At 48.5% G+C, this 18,536-nt stretch overlaps 7 protein-coding genes across 7 annotated transcripts; 4 read left to right on the top strand and 3 right to left on the bottom strand.

Annotated features, from left to right (window-relative positions):
* Positions 1 to 341: 341 nt before the first annotated feature.
* On the top strand, positions 342 to 1,282 carry Pdw03_8158 (RAS protein; the record flags this gene model as incomplete). The annotated part of the gene is made up of 4 exons (XM_014677813.1): positions 342 to 353; positions 433 to 547; positions 666 to 941; positions 1,044 to 1,282. 4 exons carry the CDS (start codon positions 342 to 344, stop codon positions 1,280 to 1,282), a joined length of 642 nt encoding a protein of 213 aa, XP_014533299.1.
* A 1,031-nt stretch (positions 1,283 to 2,313) lies between these two features.
* On the bottom strand, positions 2,314 to 3,495 carry Pdw03_8157 (Molybdopterin binding; the record flags this gene model as incomplete). The annotated part of the gene is made up of 3 exons (XM_014677812.2): positions 2,314 to 2,947; positions 3,063 to 3,229; positions 3,301 to 3,495. 3 exons carry the CDS (start codon positions 3,493 to 3,495, stop codon positions 2,314 to 2,316), a joined length of 996 nt encoding a protein of 331 aa, XP_014533298.2.
* Positions 3,496 to 3,734: 239 nt separating this feature from the next.
* On the top strand, positions 3,735 to 4,464 carry Pdw03_8156 (GMF family protein; the record flags this gene model as incomplete). Its single annotated transcript, XM_014677811.1, has 4 exons — positions 3,735 to 3,737; positions 3,827 to 3,926; positions 4,068 to 4,198; positions 4,273 to 4,464. 4 exons carry the CDS (start codon positions 3,735 to 3,737, stop codon positions 4,462 to 4,464), a joined length of 426 nt encoding a protein of 141 aa, XP_014533297.1.
* Positions 4,465 to 8,164: 3,700 nt separating this feature from the next.
* Positions 8,165 to 9,347, top strand: Pdw03_8155 (Zinc finger, FYVE/PHD-type; the record flags this gene model as incomplete). The annotated part of the gene is made up of 3 exons (XM_066101882.1): positions 8,165 to 8,304; positions 8,367 to 9,149; positions 9,221 to 9,347. 3 exons carry the CDS (start codon positions 8,165 to 8,167, stop codon positions 9,345 to 9,347), a joined length of 1,050 nt encoding a protein of 349 aa, XP_065956965.1.
* A 4,938-nt stretch (positions 9,348 to 14,285) lies between these two features.
* Pdw03_8154 (Polynucleotidyl transferase, ribonuclease H fold) lies at positions 14,286 to 15,071 on the bottom strand (the record flags this gene model as incomplete). The annotated part of the gene is made up of 1 exon (XM_014677807.1): positions 14,286 to 15,071. The coding sequence occupies one exon, from the start codon at positions 15,069 to 15,071 to the stop codon at positions 14,286 to 14,288; it is 786 nt and encodes a 261-aa protein (XP_014533293.1).
* A 714-nt stretch (positions 15,072 to 15,785) lies between these two features.
* Positions 15,786 to 16,582, top strand: Pdw03_8153 (Ribonuclease P complex subunit Pop4, putative; the record flags this gene model as incomplete). The annotated part of the gene is made up of 2 exons (XM_014677806.1): positions 15,786 to 16,314; positions 16,383 to 16,582. 2 exons carry the CDS (start codon positions 15,786 to 15,788, stop codon positions 16,580 to 16,582), a joined length of 729 nt encoding a protein of 242 aa, XP_014533292.1.
* Positions 16,583 to 17,510: 928 nt separating this feature from the next.
* Pdw03_8152 (TRNA-splicing endonuclease subunit sen34) lies at positions 17,511 to 18,461 on the bottom strand (the record flags this gene model as incomplete). Its single annotated transcript, XM_014677805.1, has 1 exon — positions 17,511 to 18,461. The coding sequence occupies one exon, from the start codon at positions 18,459 to 18,461 to the stop codon at positions 17,511 to 17,513; it is 951 nt and encodes a 316-aa protein (XP_014533291.1).
* Positions 18,462 to 18,536: the final 75 nt, after the last annotated feature.

Genomic DNA, 18,536 nt, shown 5'->3' with positions numbered 1-18,536 from the left:
CCCTTCGCCCCTTCTCTCCCTTCTTCCCTTTCTGTTTTCTCTAACAAAAAAAAAAAAGAAACAAGGTCTCTACGGGTTTAATTTTTCCTCTACATCTTTTGTTTACCCCAGAACTTACCATTTGAAGATTCTCTGGAAGAGAAGCGCCTTGGAAGCTCCCGTTTGGTCTAATTTCTTCCCGTTCCAACCTCCGAACTCTCCCCCTAATTCTTCTCCCTTTGTTTTTTTTTTTTTTTTTTTAAACGGACTTAAGATTTCGCTTTAAATTGTTCTGCGACTCCTTTCTGATCGACTTAATATCTCTTTTCTGTTTCATCTTCTCTACTTGGACCTAACTCAGAATGGCCTCAAAGGTGAGAGATGGTTCAACGTGATCCCGAATCAGGCTGGTTCGTCGAGATTCCCTGTGGCTAATTCCGGATTGATCAACAGTTCCTAAGAGAATACAAGCTGGTGGTTGTCGGCGGTGGTGGTGTCGGAAAGTCCTGCTTGACCATCCAGCTGATCCAGAGTCACTTCGTGGACGAGTACGATCCAACGATTGAAGGTGAGCACTCCGAAGCCGTCCCGTTTCATCGGCTGTGCGGATCGTGTCGTGTTTACCCAGAGCCTCCCAGACCTCGGTTGAGCAACAGAGCTGATTTGGAACCTTCTTCCGCCCATAGATTCCTACCGCAAGCAGTGTGTGATCGATGATGAAGTCGCTTTGTTGGATGTCCTGGATACAGCCGGCCAGGAGGAATACTCGGCTATGCGAGAACAATACATGCGAACCGGCGAGGGATTCCTGCTCATCTACTCCATTACGTCGCGCCAGTCCTTCGAAGAAATTATGACCTTCCAACAGCAAATCCTGCGCGTCAAGGACAAGGACTACTTCCCCATCATTGTTGTTGCCAACAAGTGCGATTTGGAGAAGGAGCGTGTTGTCTCCGAGCAAGGTATATGCCCCTTCTCTACTTCCGACCTCCCCTGAACTCTTTCCTGCAAACCCTCAATCCGAATCCCCGATTCCATGGCTAACCATTTACCCCGTACAACAGAGGGCGAAGCGCTCGCCCGCCAGTTTGGCTGCAAATTCATCGAAACATCCGCCAAGTCCCGCATCAACGTGGAGAACGCCTTCTACGACCTCGTCCGCGAGATCCGTCGCTACAACAAGGAGATGTCCTCGCACCCCTCCGGCTCCGGCGCGGCCGGCGCCCGCGCACCAGAGGACAAAATGGACGTGAGCGATCCGGAAGAGAGCGCTGGTTTGTGCGCGAAGTGCGTCATCATGTAAAAAAACCCCCCCAAGATACCAATATGATCCGAATCGCTGCGATGTCCTCGAACCTCGGAACAACCCCGAATCCGAAATACACAGCTTACATCGGGAGGAGTTACGGGGAAGGATTTACATGTCCAAGGTGGTGCACACCCACCTTTGGAAAAGTTGGATATCTTTGTTTACTTTTGAATGGCCTTAATCTACAACTCTGCCACTCATATCACAAATCGGAAAATACGGAGACTGCAAAATGATTGCAACCTCGACAGAACAGAAAACAACCAAACCAGAAAAAAATCCCAAAGAAGAAGTGGCATTGTCGTTTGTGTTACGGATGTTTGTGGGTTCTTCAATGGACTCGCATTCTTGATGACTGCCGACCTTGACGCCCAACCTCGTCTCACGAAACATTTTGATTCCCCTTTTGTTGTCCGATTGCGTCTTTGTTTTTCCTTTTCTTTTTATTTTTTTTATTATCTTTTTTAACTGTTCAAGTCTTTGCGAAAGATCGGTTTTTGTTATCTATCGCCTCTTATTACCTTTTTTATCTTTTTTTTTTCCCCTTGTCGCTCCCGCGAGACGACACGGCTGTCCATATATGTTCTTTCATGGCAAGGTGGATTCCTTGCATTCCATCATTGCGGTGTGTTCCTTTGTTCTTGGGTATGGCTGTTCTGGTATTTTGATTGTTCTATCTATCGTTGAGTGCTCTACGTATGAAGACATACGCCCATCTATCCCCGATGGTGCAATCTATTATTCAGTCTGATCACTACGGAAACTATTCTAATATATTAAGATCTTTTTCAACGAGCTGATGGCAAGGGCTCACTTGGTGCATGGCCCCAATGACAGTTGCCAGGTCATGCGGTGTATTCCCAATGCAGAATCTTCGGTGGTGCCTTAATTTGAGAAATCTAGCCTGGTCAATTTTGTCCATTTTAACCCTATGATTTGAGATATACATCTCGAATGGCTCTGCTCTATGTGCTGCGTGTATTTGAAAAGTCGCAGAGCCCTAGAAAACGTACGTTATCAACACTCTACTGACTGTAAACATGCTCCGAGTCGGAAGGAGGATCCAACTCATCCTCCTTCGCAACCAGCGTACCCTGAACATTCTCCTCCACCTCACTAGCCAACGACTCCATGTAAGCCTTATCCGTCCCGACCAAAGTAACGGTATTGCGCTTTTTACCCCAACGCGGGTAGCTGCCAACTTTGATCCCCCGAGGCCCAACCTTAGCCGCCAGCTCAGTCAGGTACGGCGCCACGGCACTCTCCGGCAACGGGGTGCTGAACATCAAGCGGAACGTCCCCTTGCCCTCCGGATCAGCCAAACGGGGGATAAGAGAGGGCTTCAAGCTCAGAAGCAAGCGTTCGAAGAGCCTCGGCACGCCAGGTAGGATGTGCACGTTGCCATTCACCACCGCGATCGGCACCCACAGGTCGTCGGCGACGAACAGAGCTTGTGACTCGGCGGAGACCTGCGGATCGAAGGGCAGCTCGACCATGCGCAGCTTGGCCGTCAGACCTGGTGAGGGTGTCTCCCAGTCGAAGTTGAGTTGCATGGGGTGAGGCTTGGAGAGGCGCTTCATACGCTCGAAGGCCGGCTGATGTAATTCCAGCTTCAGGTTGAACGCCTTGGCGATTGCGGAGTATGTGATATCATCGTGTCTATCAAAGTGGGGGAGGGGTATGTGTTAGCTGAGAATTGGGTATGAAATGCCCGCATTGGCGTGGATGCATTTTCGCTTGGATGCGGAGAGGCTAGGGACGGGCTTGTTCGTACGTGGGTCCAATGCCGCCGCTGGTGACGACGAAGTCATAGCGGGAGCTCATACGTCGCACTGCTTCGATGATATCTTCTTCGTCATCGGGGATGACCTCGACTCGCTTCAGCTCGATGCCGAGCGAGAAGCAGAACTTGGCTAGGTACGGGGAGTTGGTGTCGATGGTCTAAGGGCCATTTGAGGTTGTGTCAGAATCCGTGTTCTTTTCATCGGGGAGCTTGTGAATTTTCCATTTACCTTTCCGCCGAGAACCTCGTCGCCAATGACGAGGCATGCTGCCGTGTGGATGGGCTTCGGGTGCGCGGCTGATGTCATCGCGAACGGACTTGAGCTAGGGGCCAGGAACGGGGTCGAAATTAGGGGACCGGTGAAACGAGTGGGACTGAATGGACGTGGGAAGTGTCGAGTCAAGAGATTCAGTCGGTTGAGCATGAAGAGAGAGAGGTGTTGGGGGAAGTAGTTTGGGTCTGTTCGTTCTGGGCGTGGAGGAGATGGAAGTGGGGGGAACATGAGAACTCCGCCCGCATTTCCATCATCTCGCCTCACAGTCCAACAGTCTCCTCCGGGTTTCGGGATATAACAGCATCATCTTTATTCCGTGCGTTATTAGCGCTCGACTCGGCATTTTTGTTTACGTGATTTCTCTGCGGGTTCCACAGTTCACGTTCAAAATGGTGAGATGGCTCCCCGCACCAGGTCGATTGGCAAAGGCCATAGCGAACTGCTCCCGAGTTTCCCCCCACCAAAGGCTAACCTAGAGCAGTCTGATTCACGACTCTATTCGTTCTCTCCCGAGACCAAAGAGAAGCTGCGCAAGTTCCGCCTGGGCACATCGAGGGCCAAGGATGCGCAAGCTATCATCTGTATGGACCCCTAAACTTTTGCTTTCCCACATTTTCCATGCATTTCAACCAAGGCCGGGCTATAGAGTACTTAGATAGTGCCAAACTTAGCCATGCTGATATCGTTTCTTGCATCTCAAGCTAACACAAAGTGCGTGATAGATATCATAGATCCGAAGACCCAGGAGATTCGGCCGCAAGACGATGAAATCTACTCCAAGATGGAAGATCTGGCCGATGATCTCCCCGAATCCTCGCCACGGTTCATTCTCCTCAGTTACCCAATGACCACCGTAAGCTGTCTCGATAATACAGACTTGATCTGTGCTATGGTACGCGTTTTATTAATCAAGACATGCATCCACAGAAAGACGGACGTCCCTCAGTCCCCTATGTTCTCCTCTACTGGCTCCCCGAGAACTGCAACCCGATGCAACGCATGTCGTATGCAAACGCCGTGGAGCTGATGCGCACCAGTGCCCAAGTCAACCGGGTGATTGAAGTGGAGGCCGACAACGATATCATCGACATCAAGTCCAAGCTGACCGGATCGCACTAAACCATTCGGGCCTGTGAATGCATTTCTTGATTGGGAAGCCTGGCTATTGGTGGATTGTGCATATACCCAAGGCGTGGGAATTGTATAGAAGGCGTTTTGTTTTTCGGGTTTGCGGATTAGCTGGATCCTGTTGGCTTGTATATGCCGCCCATGCACCCACAGAGACACCCGCATAGGGTGTCGAATGTACTTCTGGAATTCGAAATTTGACCGACACTTGGCTGCCTAGAGCAACTTAGTTTCCTGCATCTCAAGCGGACGTCTCTCGCATCAGAGCGTGGTCCTTAGAACGGCATGTGTTATCTATCGACGAGATGATTTTTCATGATGCAACTCGTCCACCCGCGCCAGTGGTCGATCTATCGAGTTCTGTCCTCTCAGATCACCCTGTTTTGGATGTTCCAAAGAGAGTGGCCAAGACCCAGTCACTCGGGGATGCTGATATTCATCTTGGCTCAGTCGGCCTACGTTATAGTCCAGTTGGGTGTGTGACCCATGATTGACAACATCAGGCTTGTAATGGTTTTTGGCCTAGCTGGCATTACTATCCATCATTCACGAAGAGTCAGGTCTCGTGCTCAGAGTAGCGTGCCCCCTGCATCGTAGCCGTCAAGCCATCGATCGCCAGCCACGGAGGAATAGCCAGGCTGATCGATGAAACTAGACCTCGTGCTTCGTAGAGCATCACCCCATTGATCCAGCACCAAAAATGCATCAATCGGAGAAGATCTTCGGGATGCGATCGTCTTCGACGCCCGTAGTTCATCCGCTAGTATGGTCTCATTGATCCCGCCACATGTGTGTCCTCTGACAAGACTTCCAGGTCTTTCGATCGATACCATCGGCGGCTTCGTCCTTTTTTTTGGGGTAATTTATTGGTGGAAGTAAACATGCAATTTCCATACAAGTGCTTGACTGGTCTCTCTGTAAATGTGATCGTCCACTACGAAATGTCCTTGCTCTCCACCGTTAGCTAGACGGTTCTCTCTTTTTTTTTCTTTTTCTCTTTTTTTTTGCTGGTAGTTGGCCAATTGGTTTGGGACCTGTACTACACAGATTGTATGATCCAGAAGGTCATCGTGGGTTGCTGCATGTGAAAAGTCAAAGATCCTTGACAAGGGTGGGCAGTTTCTTACGTTGGTCCGCAGTCCTGATTCGATTGTATTCATTTCATCATGCAACACTATATAGTATAGTACAAACAGGATCAAGAGTATCAACAAATTAGTAGCAGCCGTATCAATAGAGTCCACGCCTTCCAGTACCAATGGAAAGGTACATAGGGCCGAAATCCCGACGATGAATTGTGATATCTGGACTGGCGGTGGCAAAGCGGGCGTTTCATCCGGTGGATTTACCCGAGGGCCATTGTGTCGGGTCAAGTCTGAACGGTATTTGGAACAGTACTATGTGGTCTCTGCAAAGGGGGGTAACCCAGACAGATCGACAGAATCTAGGTCTGATGTTACAAAGGCTTCACATGAAGTGTAAAGCATTGCATGGTTTAAAGGCAGATGAGAGGCTAAGAATAGATGCAGTACAGCATCCCGAACAAAGAGGGGGTTTCTATTCTGTCCATTCCATTGTGCATATCCTTCCGTATACATGGGAATGGGACGGGTCATTCATGCTGCATGCAGAAGGCCCGCCGGAATCATCAAATACAGGGAGTATCGCTGTCTCAGACACGATATCTGATTGTACAATATAGGGTCTCTTTGAGTATCTACAACATACCAGATAATGAAAGAAAAAAAAAAAAGGCCAAAGTCCAAAGTCCATTCAACAACAGGATCTTACATCAATATCATGTACTGTACAGCACCAGGGCTCTGGGACGATCCGACCAACTCCACTCTATGCGGGGCCCACTTGAAGGGAATTATATTTTGTTGCTGATCAACCCAGTTTGGATTTTTATTTTTTATTTTTTATTTTTCCCAGGGGCCCTGTTTATTATCTCTTTTTTGGAATGCTGTACAGCAAAACGTGCCTGTTTTCATTGCAGGGGTTCAAAGAGTGACCACGCTAAGGGCTCTATACTCCATCAAATTCGACGTCAACTTCGGCTCGAAGTCACTTTCAAGGATCTCCCTTTTCTGTGCTTCTTTATACGTAAAAAGAAAACCTGTTCATGCTTGGACTTGTGGAATTTGAGCTTTGGGATCGAGTGTTTGCATCATGAATAGCCTCTTCGGGTCCAATGGTCGGACAGACGCCCGTGGGACTATCAAAAGGTCTGTCGATTTGCCTCCGGTGCGAACAACGTTCCGCACGGGCTTGACAATCCCAGTGATCCATCATCCCGTCAGCACTATAAAACACCACAACTCAACTGATGTGAAAGGTTCGATACCTTAATGAAATCAAGTTGGACGTACATGCGAAGGATTCATCTGCAATCCAGTAACAATCCCTCTATGTTGCATGATCTGCTCCGTGGCCGGAGTACTCCGTACAAGATACCGAAGGACCTCAAAGGCTGTGAAAAGACAAAACTCTATATCAACGAGTTAGGACTCTCCATAGCAATTCAAATCCCGGTTTGAAGCAGGCCTCCTGATCGACTGCCACAATCTCGAAGCAATTCAACCAAAAACCAAAAAAAAAGCACGCTCAATCCTCATGTGCCCCTCAACTGTTTCTCCCCGATCCGCTCCTACGGACCAATAAGGTAACTGCTTCTGGGAAGGCGGGATGGCGGGTGCTGCCGTAAGGAGACCTGGCGCCAGATTTCACTCCTTCCCGGTGGCCCCGGTCCACTCTGGGACTCGAGGATTCACTCTATGGCACTCCATCGGTCGACCGCCGGGGATGGACCGCTGCAACATACGTATGTTGTGTAATGCGTACTCTGTACTTTGGTCCTGAGCATGACGAAACACAAACATAGCCCCGTGAAGGTAGTTCAGGGAGATCAGAGGAACCAATGAGATGCCCATACAATAGGGGGCTCCAAGTCTGATGTGCGGAACCCGTCAAATGGCTCGCTATTCTCGGATTTGGATTGTTAAGGTAAGAATCTCCTGAACAAAAGGGTATGGAAGGCCAAAGCCTTTTTTTTTTTTTTTTTTTTTTTGGGGCAAGGTGTCACCGGGGTTGGAGGAGAAAGAGTGGGGATGCACAGTAGAGACGAAATAGGGGATGTCAGAGTTGGCAGGATTTCATCTATAACAGAACTAAGGACGACGAAGTACTCTATAGTCATCGTATGGTTGATGCTTCATTGCCAGTACCTCCCTATGATGGTTAGTATGGAGACAGATACTGGCCTCTGCATTTACCTCTGTATTTTCCATTATGCATGCCCGGAGGAAAAAAATACTTTAAAAGTTGAAAAAGAAAAGAAAGAAAGAAAAAAAAGGACGATTCAAGGAAAAGAAACGAAATTAAAAAAAATAAAAATAAAAATCAACAACATCCTAAAATCATCCAAATCCACAGGACCACACTGTCGGAATCCCCACGTCTGAGCTTAGGACCTTTTTTTTTATACAGTTGCTATACAATACCTTTTCTGGGATCATAGTCTGATTCCTGATTTAATTCTTTATAAGAATTGGGGTGTCCCTACTTTTCTCTCCTATCACCTCCAGTCCACTTTGATATTTTTCACACTGGACAGATTGGGGTGGAATTAAACCCCGACACTCAGTTGATCGTCAAATCAACTGCCATTCTACTCTCTTTCGATTGAATAATGGCTCGAGGTGGTGACCCGGAAAACACGCCGGAAGGCTTCTCTAAATGCCTTAAGCCGACAACGGCCGTCCTCCCTCTTCGGTCAATGCCCCCACGACAATCTATAGCTCCTGCGTTAGCTGCTCCCGCGAAAACTACGTACGAAATACCTCATTCTTTTTATCTCCCATTCTTGACTAACTAGAATTGCCTAGAGATAGCGCACCAAAGGCAAAATTAGTACCAAAACCAGCCCAGGAGCTCAGCCCACTAGGTCCCGTCATGATCACCCACTACAGCAAGACCCAGCAGGAAAAGGCGCGCACCCTTTTTGCAAAATACGGCCTGACCATCGACACCGGCGACTGGAAGACACCCCCGGACCCCCAGCTAGCCCGCGTAATGAAGCCAATCCGCATGCGAGTGCGCCGTACCTGCCACCGCTGCGAGACCACCTTCGGGGCAGAGAAGATTTGCATCAATTGCCAGCATACCCGCTGCACAAAGTGTCCTCGAGACCCAGCTGCCCGCAACAAGGATGGCGACAGCTCAATGCGCAAGCCCATGCTTCCAGAGACCTACGTCCACCAACCCCACTTACTCCCCAGGACCTCGCACCTCAAGCTCAGCACCACGAGGGTGATTTCCATCACGATGTCGTCGCCCACCGGCGGCCAGGATTTCATTCATCGGCCAGTGCGCCAGCGGGTCCACCGCTACTGTCACCTCTGTACCTCGGTCTTTACCTCTGGCTCCAAAGAATGCTCGAGTTGCAGCCATGTGCGCTGCAAGATTTGCCCACGGGATCCGGCTAAGCTCAACAAATATCCGGATGGCTATGCGGGGGATGTTGATCCACCCAAGCCTAGACCGGAGCGCACGTTCAAGAAGCCTCGTTGCAGAGTCCATTATGAATGTCATGTCTGTGAAGCTTGTTTCCCGGGGAATTCAAGTTCTTGTGCGAAATGTGGTCAAGCGAAGTGTGATGAAACGAAACGAATTCCGTACGTGTGATCTCAACCCGACAACATTTGTGGCCTCGGATTCATTGCTGACGTTTAATTTCTTTTCTAAGGCCTAAAAAGGACAAACCAGATTCCAGCCCTGAGGTTCGGATCATTCTCAAGGGCATTGAAGAAAAGCTAGCCCAGATGGCGCTTCAGCACACTCCAGACATTGTTGAAGCGACGGCTTGGGCTTAGAACAGACCAAATTGCCACAGCCGGACCCATCCTTGATCATCTCCCCCGTTTCCACCTGATTTTCCCTCCTGCGTTATTCCTATTACCTCAAGCTGGACCCAACCTGATGATTTGCTTTGTTGATTTCTAAACCGTAGTCCTACCAAGAAAGACAGTACATCACACACCAATGGGATAGTCTAAACTTCTGCACATCACACCATTTCTCTCATCGGGGTCGGCTTAAGCACTTGCAACTGGAACTGAACTACCCATCATCTCTCTCGTTTTTTTTTTCCAATTCCTAGATTACACGTCCCTGCATATACATGACCTGGATCCGGATGATGTGTAAATTCCCATGGAGGCGGACATACAGATTGCATACCCACTGGGGTGGCAACGTACCCACCAAACCAGACTTTCTCCCACTTTCCGTTTCCTGGGAATAGCAGACGTTCGTGTACATCTTCAACCGAGATAGGAAAAAGACCCGCGACAAAAAGAAGCTTCAAAACGCAGTCAATGTGAACGTCTTTTGGCCCATACAAATGTACCTTTTTCATAACCCCCCCCCCTTTCAAAATAGAATGCTGCATCAAACCAATCCTAACGGCGTTTCCCGATCTCACCCACATCCTCTGTCGAGTGCACATAAACAAATGTCCTACGTCATGCGACCTTATGGGGACGCATATGTGCAGTTGCCTCGTTTATGTTGTAAGTGCATCGGGCCTCCTTTTCGCCTTCTACGGTAAAGCTGACACCTAATTTCAAATGATTCCAAATCCATTTGAGGGCCCTATTCCCCGGGTTGATCGTGACGTCAAATGATGTGGGTTGCACAGCGCCACAACAGATGAGCATCAACCGGAACTCTTCCGGGCATTTCAGAGAGGAGAGTGATTTCGGCCGAAGGAGATAGAAATCGTACCACATGTGAATCTTACAGCGTTGCAAAACTTCAAGGGTCACTCACTGGACAACATCGCCTGTGTGGTTCCGAGTTTTTTGGTATTAATTTTTTTCTTCTGGCTATTTTGACCTAGATCCGATCCAGTGAAGACTGGTACACACAACAGAGATTGGCTGACGGGATTGATCACCCAGCATGTGTACTCCGTTTTTGCACGTTCAAGGCGAAACTTGGAAGAATTGTCATGATGAGAGAGCACATCAAAAGGCCAAGTCAGGCAACGCACTCCATAGTGGGGCTATAGGCCAAGGGTTATTGGCCCAGATAAATCGCCCATAGCCGCTGATATCTCGATTTCTAGGGCTTTGGGTTCGGACTGTTACCCTTTGTTGGCCATGGATCTATGTGCTCCGTCCAGAATAGTCTAATGAGTTTGTGGAAAGGGTTGAAGATTGATGCTTGTTCGTATTTGATATTTAAAAAAAATTATCACTTGGCCAGACTAGATTTTTACATGGCCCAGTTGAAGATCTTCGTTGGAAATAGTTTTTTTTTTTTCTCTCTCTCGCTTGACCAAAGTACCCTAACCCCAGTCACAATACCCAAAAGTCCGGAGATCCCCCATCTTAACTACTCCATAGGAAGGATGGAGCACCACGGAGTAGCCGAATATGTAGACTACTGCAGGGAAATGACTGGACAGGGCAGAAACCCGGAAGTCCGGAGAAGGGGGCTACCCGCTGTCACAACGCATTATCCAGAACATCCAGAGTTTTGGGACGCGGGGTTTGCATTTTCTCAAATCCCGAGGCCTGGGCACGGTCTACCTGAAGGTCAAAAGTACCTGGAATATGCACGGAGGAATAATACCAACAAGTCAGGGGCGGCGAAAGACCGCTTCGGGGCAAATGGATAAAATGGACCACCCAAGCTCCAGCGCACCGGGAATTGAGCGGCTGCGTAAATGCGCCCGAAATGCGCCCTTTTTGAGAGAAAAGTCAAACTTGAGTGGCTGGGGGTTGTAGATTGGAATCCATTTCCACGGCCAAGGAACTCAATCAAGAATCTTTTTCGGTCATTTGGTTCTCCAAGGCTCTACTCTACTTCGTAGAGTGGGTGGAAATGCCCCAGCTGGCCGAGACCCGCCAGGCTAAAAACAAATCATGACTCGTTGTCATTACTGGAGATAAGAAATAAGACGAGTTCTACGGTGGCCACTACGACTCAAAACAGATGAGCCACTGAGCCTGGTAGATCGTAGATGATCGATAGAGTTTGTGAGAACAAGATGTTGTGTTGGAGCAACGTTGGCCGAGCCCAGCCTTGCGTCAATAGAGCCCAATCACTGGGGTTAGAACTCTACTGCATCTATGGAGTTGAAATTTACACCACAATAACCAGTATGATGGATTGTATTATACCACTTTCTAGCTTAAGGATAATGTGGAATGTGTCCCACTGTACATCCATTTAGTTTTCAACGAGGATACTCCGTACTCCGTACAGAGGTGTCACCTTGTTATTTCTTCCCGTGGACCCTATCAAACCCTAAAATATTGTAAATACTGAATCAGGGGGCTGTGAGGAGAGTCTAGGTTCTCTCCACCCCACTAGACTGTCTTTACCAAAGTGTCGGATTGAAGAATCGAAGCTATCGCATCTTCAAAAATTTTCAAACCGCCTGTTGGAAGGGTTTGGTTTTCGTTAATTTACTTAAAGTTTGCCTTCGGGGCTTAATTGGAGTTGACTTTCCAGTCCCAAGGAAGATGCCATGTGGTCTATCCTTTGGGATTGGTGGATGTGGTGGTTTCTGCGAGTTTGGCACCCTTGTCAACGTTGTCTTTTTTTGGCCTTGTTTTGGTTTTTTGGAATTCGGATCAGCAATCTATATCGATGCAATCTTGACTATCTGAATCCTAGGTCTAGTTTGTACAGATAGCCCCAAATGATGACAACACCCTTACAAGAATGATTGCCTTCCAGATTTGGAGAACGTGAGGTGGAGGTCATTTATTGCCTTGTTCACATTGGTTGTAAGATTATTAAAAGTAGGATCAATAGATATTAAAACACGTAGACCATGGCTTTAGATCAGCTGAGGAGATGGGCATCCCCTTTGCTAACGAGGTGCCTGCGCCAACACCTCATTTGAGAATTACAAGTCGTAACCTATTCCAAGTTTCCACATGTAGACTACGAGAATGGCCAGCTACATTTGCGCCCGTATGATGTTTTTTTCGTAGTCGTTTCCGTATGTTGTAGTCTTCTCAAACGGTTTTTGTTTAGACGTTTCCTCCTTCATTGATGTTGCAACTGGAGTCCAGACGGTTAAAATACACAAAACGGCTTTTCCACGTATAGCTCTTGACTTGTAATAACCTCCAGTCAATGCAAAGCCTCAATCCCCCGACAAAGTTGCACTGTCCCTGCAGAATTCCCAAAATCAAGATTATTGACACGGTCCACCCGACCCAAAGCCGGCCGGATAATCCAGTCCTTGCTTTTGTCCTCGTCACTCTGATCTTCCTCCATAACGGGAATCTGATCAGATCCCTCCAGCTGAAGCAATACCACATGACCCTCGGGTCGTGCAAAGAACATGAGACTGTACCGCGTCGACTCAGCCTATGTGATCCATAGAGGATCTTAGGACACTAACACATACATCGCAGCAGCAAGAATCGGACGTTCTGATTCTTGCTACACTACTTTGGCCGAGAAGTTATTTGATTTAATGCGGTCACGTAAAGGTAGTGATGACCTCAGTTGAGCTCTAAACAACACCTGGAGCCTTGGTGACGCCACAACCTGGTGAAGGTTCGACCGAAGCAACCCATTCGTAAACTTGACCGTTGCATCTCCAAGGTTTACCATAGCACGACCAGGAAGCGGTCTGAAACAAACCCATTCGACAATGACACTGTGAGTAAGCACTTGCAGCCCCCCCCCCCCCCCCCCCCCCCCCCCCAGTCGGTTGTAAAGAACGGTCACGCTTCCAAAGCCGGTGTGCTGGCCCTGTGCGGTGCGTATGTCGTCACCTGCATGTGGCGGAGCTTTGATGAATTGCACCTGGTCGCCGCTTTCAACGTGTCGTCGGTGTAGATCTGATAGGTTGTCCGTTCGTAGGACCAGATGGTGGTTTAAGATGTCCAAAAATTAGGGTTATGATTGCATGTGACACTTCCATGAATGATTCCAGTCGGGATCGACTTTGATGGAGGGTCTCTAGTACGGGGTAGGGCATCACTGATGTCGATAACCTTGTCTTTGAAAACTTGTCAATTTTTTCTCCGGCTGCTGTGAAGGTTCTGGTGGATAGCTAGTTGTGATATGTGCTGGGTGCAATGTAGACATCGTTCCGGTCCATGTTGCCCTGCTTGTCAGCCACCGCAGTTCTCTGCTCTTTGTATCCAAGCTACGAGCTTTATCCGCTGAAATCAGACTGCCTTTCCTCCTCGAGGCTCAGCTCAGACAGTCTCGCCAACTTGGAACAGATCAACTACATCGCCAAGGAGTGGTAGGCCTTGCTCAGAGTCTGATCGATCGAGAAAGAAGAACCCAATATCTGTAAAACCTAGATTGCTCTTTTTTCTGATCTACTGGCAGCTTTCCCGACGATAGTCGAAAAAGCGGTGCTGTAGAGACGTCGATTTAGGAAGGGTGAAGTCCCCGGGAAGTTGGCGGGGATATCCTTCGGATCGATCTCTCTCAGACTCCATGTGAGTATATGCAAATTCGGGGGATCCAGTAGTACACAATAGCTGTTTCAAAAACATCTTTTCCAGATGTTGTGTCGTACTTCTAAAATATGGGAGGGCTGGTGGGAATGCAATACATCAACCTCAACTGAGATGTTTGCGGGCAAGCATCATAGAGCCAAGGGACAGACAATCTTAGATTAAACACCGCAAGAATGTGATATCCGAGAATAGATCCGAACGTTTATAACTAAATTCCGACATGGATCAATTGAAATGATTTGTACAAAGTGGTAATTGACAGAAGTCTATGGTTTTGACAATGATGACCAATAGACAGACGGATTACTCTGAGTTCTCCCGTTGACCAGTCGACTTGCCGTGTGTGATCCTCCAATGGGCTCTGTACCGACCGAGAAGTTCGGTGAATTCAATGTCACTCCTGTCTTGCAATTTCAAAACCCAGGTTCCATAAAACTCAGGTGAAAGCGCCGATATGGCATCAAGAAAATGATGACTGGCATTATCTGCTTCCGGCAATTTCGCTCGCTTGCACCGCGTTTGCATTGTTTCCCAGTTGATAAGCCATTTGTCGATATCTGTGCTTTGATCTACCCCTCGATCCAGGCTCCGCCATTGCCGACGAAGCCTAGCTGGGTATGTGGGGTCACTCTCTGGAGCGAATCTCTTGTGCAGGTTGTATAGTAACTCCCATGGGGTTTCATACTCGATGATCAAAGGTTGGTATGTGGGATGAACTGTGCCTCGAATTGCTCTGACTACCATGCCCACACCGTTCTTCTTCCGGGTATAGATAGCGTTCTCTGCGATCCATTCTTCATGGAGAAGCATCTTCGCTTGGTACCAGTCATCCTTATACTGCTCCTTTGCTTTTTCAATTGAGATCACCTTGGTGGGTGGCGCCAATGGTGGTGGTGCCACCTTTTGGGATGGATCACAAAGCTCCCACACATCGTACTGAGTAGCAATTGACTTGATATAGGGCAGCCATGAATCCCATGATGTTGTATCCTTCAGTACCACGTAGAGATAGTCATCCATGTCGTCGTCGTCGTTGTTGTTGTTGTTGTTGGATCTCCGATTCTTGGATTTCAGGGGTTGCTTCGGCATTTCGGGATTCAATTCTGACAGAGATCTATGGTTTCAACAATGTGTAGGATGACCAATAGATGTTGCATGAAAAATACTCTGAGTTCTCTAAAAAAAACATGACAAAATCCGCGCCTTTTAACAATCTGTACGGACAATGCTGACTAAACGTTCCATACAATTTGTGTGTGATACACCATCATGGTGGTCCGGATGTTTTCGGGTATTTTGCACTGTTTCAGCCATTTCATCCATAGCTTAGAAACGCCCCGGTTTTGGCCTACAACAACTGGTAAATTGAGTTAAACTACGGATTATAATAGGCTAGGCACCTTTAGCAAAACTCTTACCTTAGGTAAAATACCACCTATACAGGATCTAAGGTGTAGATAGATATATTTTAAAAAATGAGGTAGAAAGAAGGCGGTGTCAACATATTGACTAGGTGTAAACTAGTTAAGGAAGCGGTAAGGGGTAAGGGTTTGACAGGGTATCAAAAATTGGAAGCTCAGTTGACCTGAGCTCTGAGTTCATCGATGAACCGAGCTGGACTCACATGACTTCGATTTGTACTCCGTAGACGTCCTCCATATCTTATCGGTGACATCAAATGATTTTTTTCTCTCTATCCTCCAACCACATTCTACGCAACCTTAACCCCCAGTCTACCGTCACCTGGCCCTAACAAAAGAAAAGGTTGTACAAAAGCCACACCAATATCCATGATAACACAAAATGGCATCCTTGCCAGCACCCAAAACCCACATTGCACACACACTTCTCTCACGCGCCCACTCCCCAGACAGCTCAACACAACAATTTACCGAGCGCATCAAACAAAAACCACTCTTCCTCCGTGCAACCTCCCCCTCAGCATCCGACAACCGCTCCCGGCGCCGCCTCCACCGCCTACGCAAGAAAGAATATTTCCTCCGACATCAAAAGCCGCAACCGCTGTCAGCGCGTGAAAAGCGCAAGTCAGGGTTGTATGACCTGCCCAAGCAAGAATGCAAATACGCCCTCTTCAAGGGCTTGCATGAACTGTGGGTTGGATATATGCAAGAGATACTGGATATGAAGGCCGGACCACATGGCCATGTTTCGCCGGCGTCGCATGGAAGTAAGCTTGTCAGTGCGGATTACCATGGGGCTGAGGTTGAGGTTGTTAGGAGTGGATGTGCGGGGAGGGTTGGCACTAAGGGGATTGTGGTGCGGGATACGAAATTTACGTTCGTCATTGTTACTGAGAAGGATGAGATGAAGAGTGAGTTTGGACTTGCGGAATAGGAAGTGCGATACCAGGATTATGCTGACATGGATTTGCTTGTACAGCTTTACCGAAGGAACACACTATCTTCCGTTTCACGGTACCTGTGCCAGCATCGCCCGACGGAGCGCAGAATGAGCAGGCCCAGTCTGAGGCAATTGCTCCCAAGCCGTTGGTTTTTGAGCTGCATGGAAACCAGTTTGAGAATCGGGCTGTGGACAGAGCTAACAAGAAGTTCAAATGGAGGAACGTTGATTACATTTGAGACAGCGGTCATTCTTTCTGGTTTGTGTCAATATACAACCGATTGGGACGGACTGCTTAATCATCATGCGTTACAAGTGCGCTCCTGCTGTAAAGGCCGATACCTGTGCTTTGGACTGCTCAGTCTTCAAGATTCAAACTTCATCCATCTGCTTTACGGGGGCACGACGGCGTTCTGTGAACCTACACAGACTCATTCTTGCTTCGTCAAGCCTAGTGAATGGACCGATCTTGTGATACCACGGTGCGCAGCTTGGCAACCCGACGTGGGAAGGCACACGCAAGCAAGACGAAAAAGGAAAGTGCACCGCACACAGAGTTTCAGCTTGAATACCCCATCAAGTCACTGAAGAGGAAAGCTCAATTGAAATAACGATGTTCATGGAGAAATCTTACCCAGTCGACTAGAGATGCCTGACATGCGAGATATGCCTTTAATAGCTGGGACATGACACTACAGATTTACCAGGACAACAAGTTTATTGCGTAAATGCTTTTTTGTGAAGTCTTCTGCGAATGGCATCACGGTCACACGAGACGCAATTTCGAGCCAGGCAATGCAGGGATAGACCAGAGACATGACGACCCTGCTTAACCGCATGCTGTTACTCTTGCAAGCCTTCGACCTAAGTCGCTATAAGGCGAAGTCATGATAGACCACCTATGGGGCGGGAGCATCATCTGCATCTTGGCTGATCGAGGATGATATAAGTCACCAGTGATACATTCTTTCCTTAGGTTCAATAAGACCAGGCATGATGGAAAGTCGTGCATCTGGTTCGAGGAACCCAAAGGCAGGCAAGAACGATCTGCTAGCATGGTGCGTGATCTATGCCATGGATCCTTGCAAGGGTAAATCAAAGCCGTAAGCCTGGTAAATGGAAAGGAAAACAAATGAAGGGTATGGAACCCTTCACGTCCTTCTTCCTTCACATTCCAGCCCATTCAAGACTGTAAGCCCGCACAGTAGCCACACGATCAGCCTCCGAATCGACCTCATCAATTCCCTTCTGTGCTCCACCGACCAAAAAGCCCTTCTTCACACCAGTGCCCAGTCTGCCGCCGACAACAAGGTCGATCAAATCGATATTCTGGTCCCAGTCGTAAGACACCACGAGGAAGTGCGAGTGGAAGCGCAGTGGATCACCCGGGTAGGCCATGTACTGGCACCCGAAGCGCAGACCGGGAGAGAGGAAGTATCCTTTGGAGTGGAGGTGGGCGAAGAGAGGATAGGAAGGTGGCACTTCTGGTGCTGAGAGGTAGCTCGAGGACGAAGGTGTGGGAAGAGGCGGGTACGATGTTGCGGGAGTGATGGCCATTGCGCCCTGAGAGGGTGTGCTCGTCAAGGCGGTAGATGGAGACGATGAGCGCTCCTCTGCGTTGAAGAGGTCAACGATGGCAGGGTTCTTCGGAGACGGGGTGGAGGTTGCCTCCTCAGGAACCGTAGGTGCCGGGGCAGCAGCAGCACTGGCTTTGGCCTCCGCATTTGCTTTCTTTTCTTCTAATTTCTTCAAGACCTGCTCCCGGTTGCGCTCTTTGCGATCCAATTGGATACGCGAGACATGCAGACCTTGGGATTCGAGGTCGCGGAGATGCCGTCTGCGATCTTCTTCTAAGAGGGTATTCATGCCTTCGTGTGCCTTGGCTTCGTCTACGATGCAAGCTACACCCTTGTCCACCAACAGCCGTGCCTCCTCGGGCATCAGCTGCAGAGGAAGACCCAGAAAGACATTCTGCTGAGGGATCTGGGGCAGTGTCCCGATGAGCACACCGCAAATATGATGCTCACGTCGCAGGTATGTCACGGCGTCAATTGAGAACAACAGGTATCTACCGGATACATAGGAGATCGGAATTGGAAGATCTGGTTGGAAATCCATTTTTTATCTTTTTGACTTGAGAATTTGTGGGGGGTTTCAAAATTTCTGTGCAAAGGACAGTTAGCGCTTGTCCAA

The sequence above is a fragment of the Penicillium digitatum genome, chromosome 3 (genome assembly GCF_016767815.1).
Source record: "Penicillium digitatum chromosome 3, complete sequence".
NCBI classification, from domain to species: domain Eukaryota; kingdom Fungi; phylum Ascomycota; class Eurotiomycetes; order Eurotiales; family Aspergillaceae; genus Penicillium; species Penicillium digitatum.
Note: the sequence above shows the minus strand (reverse complement) of the source record. Positions and strands in the feature narration are given on the sequence as shown.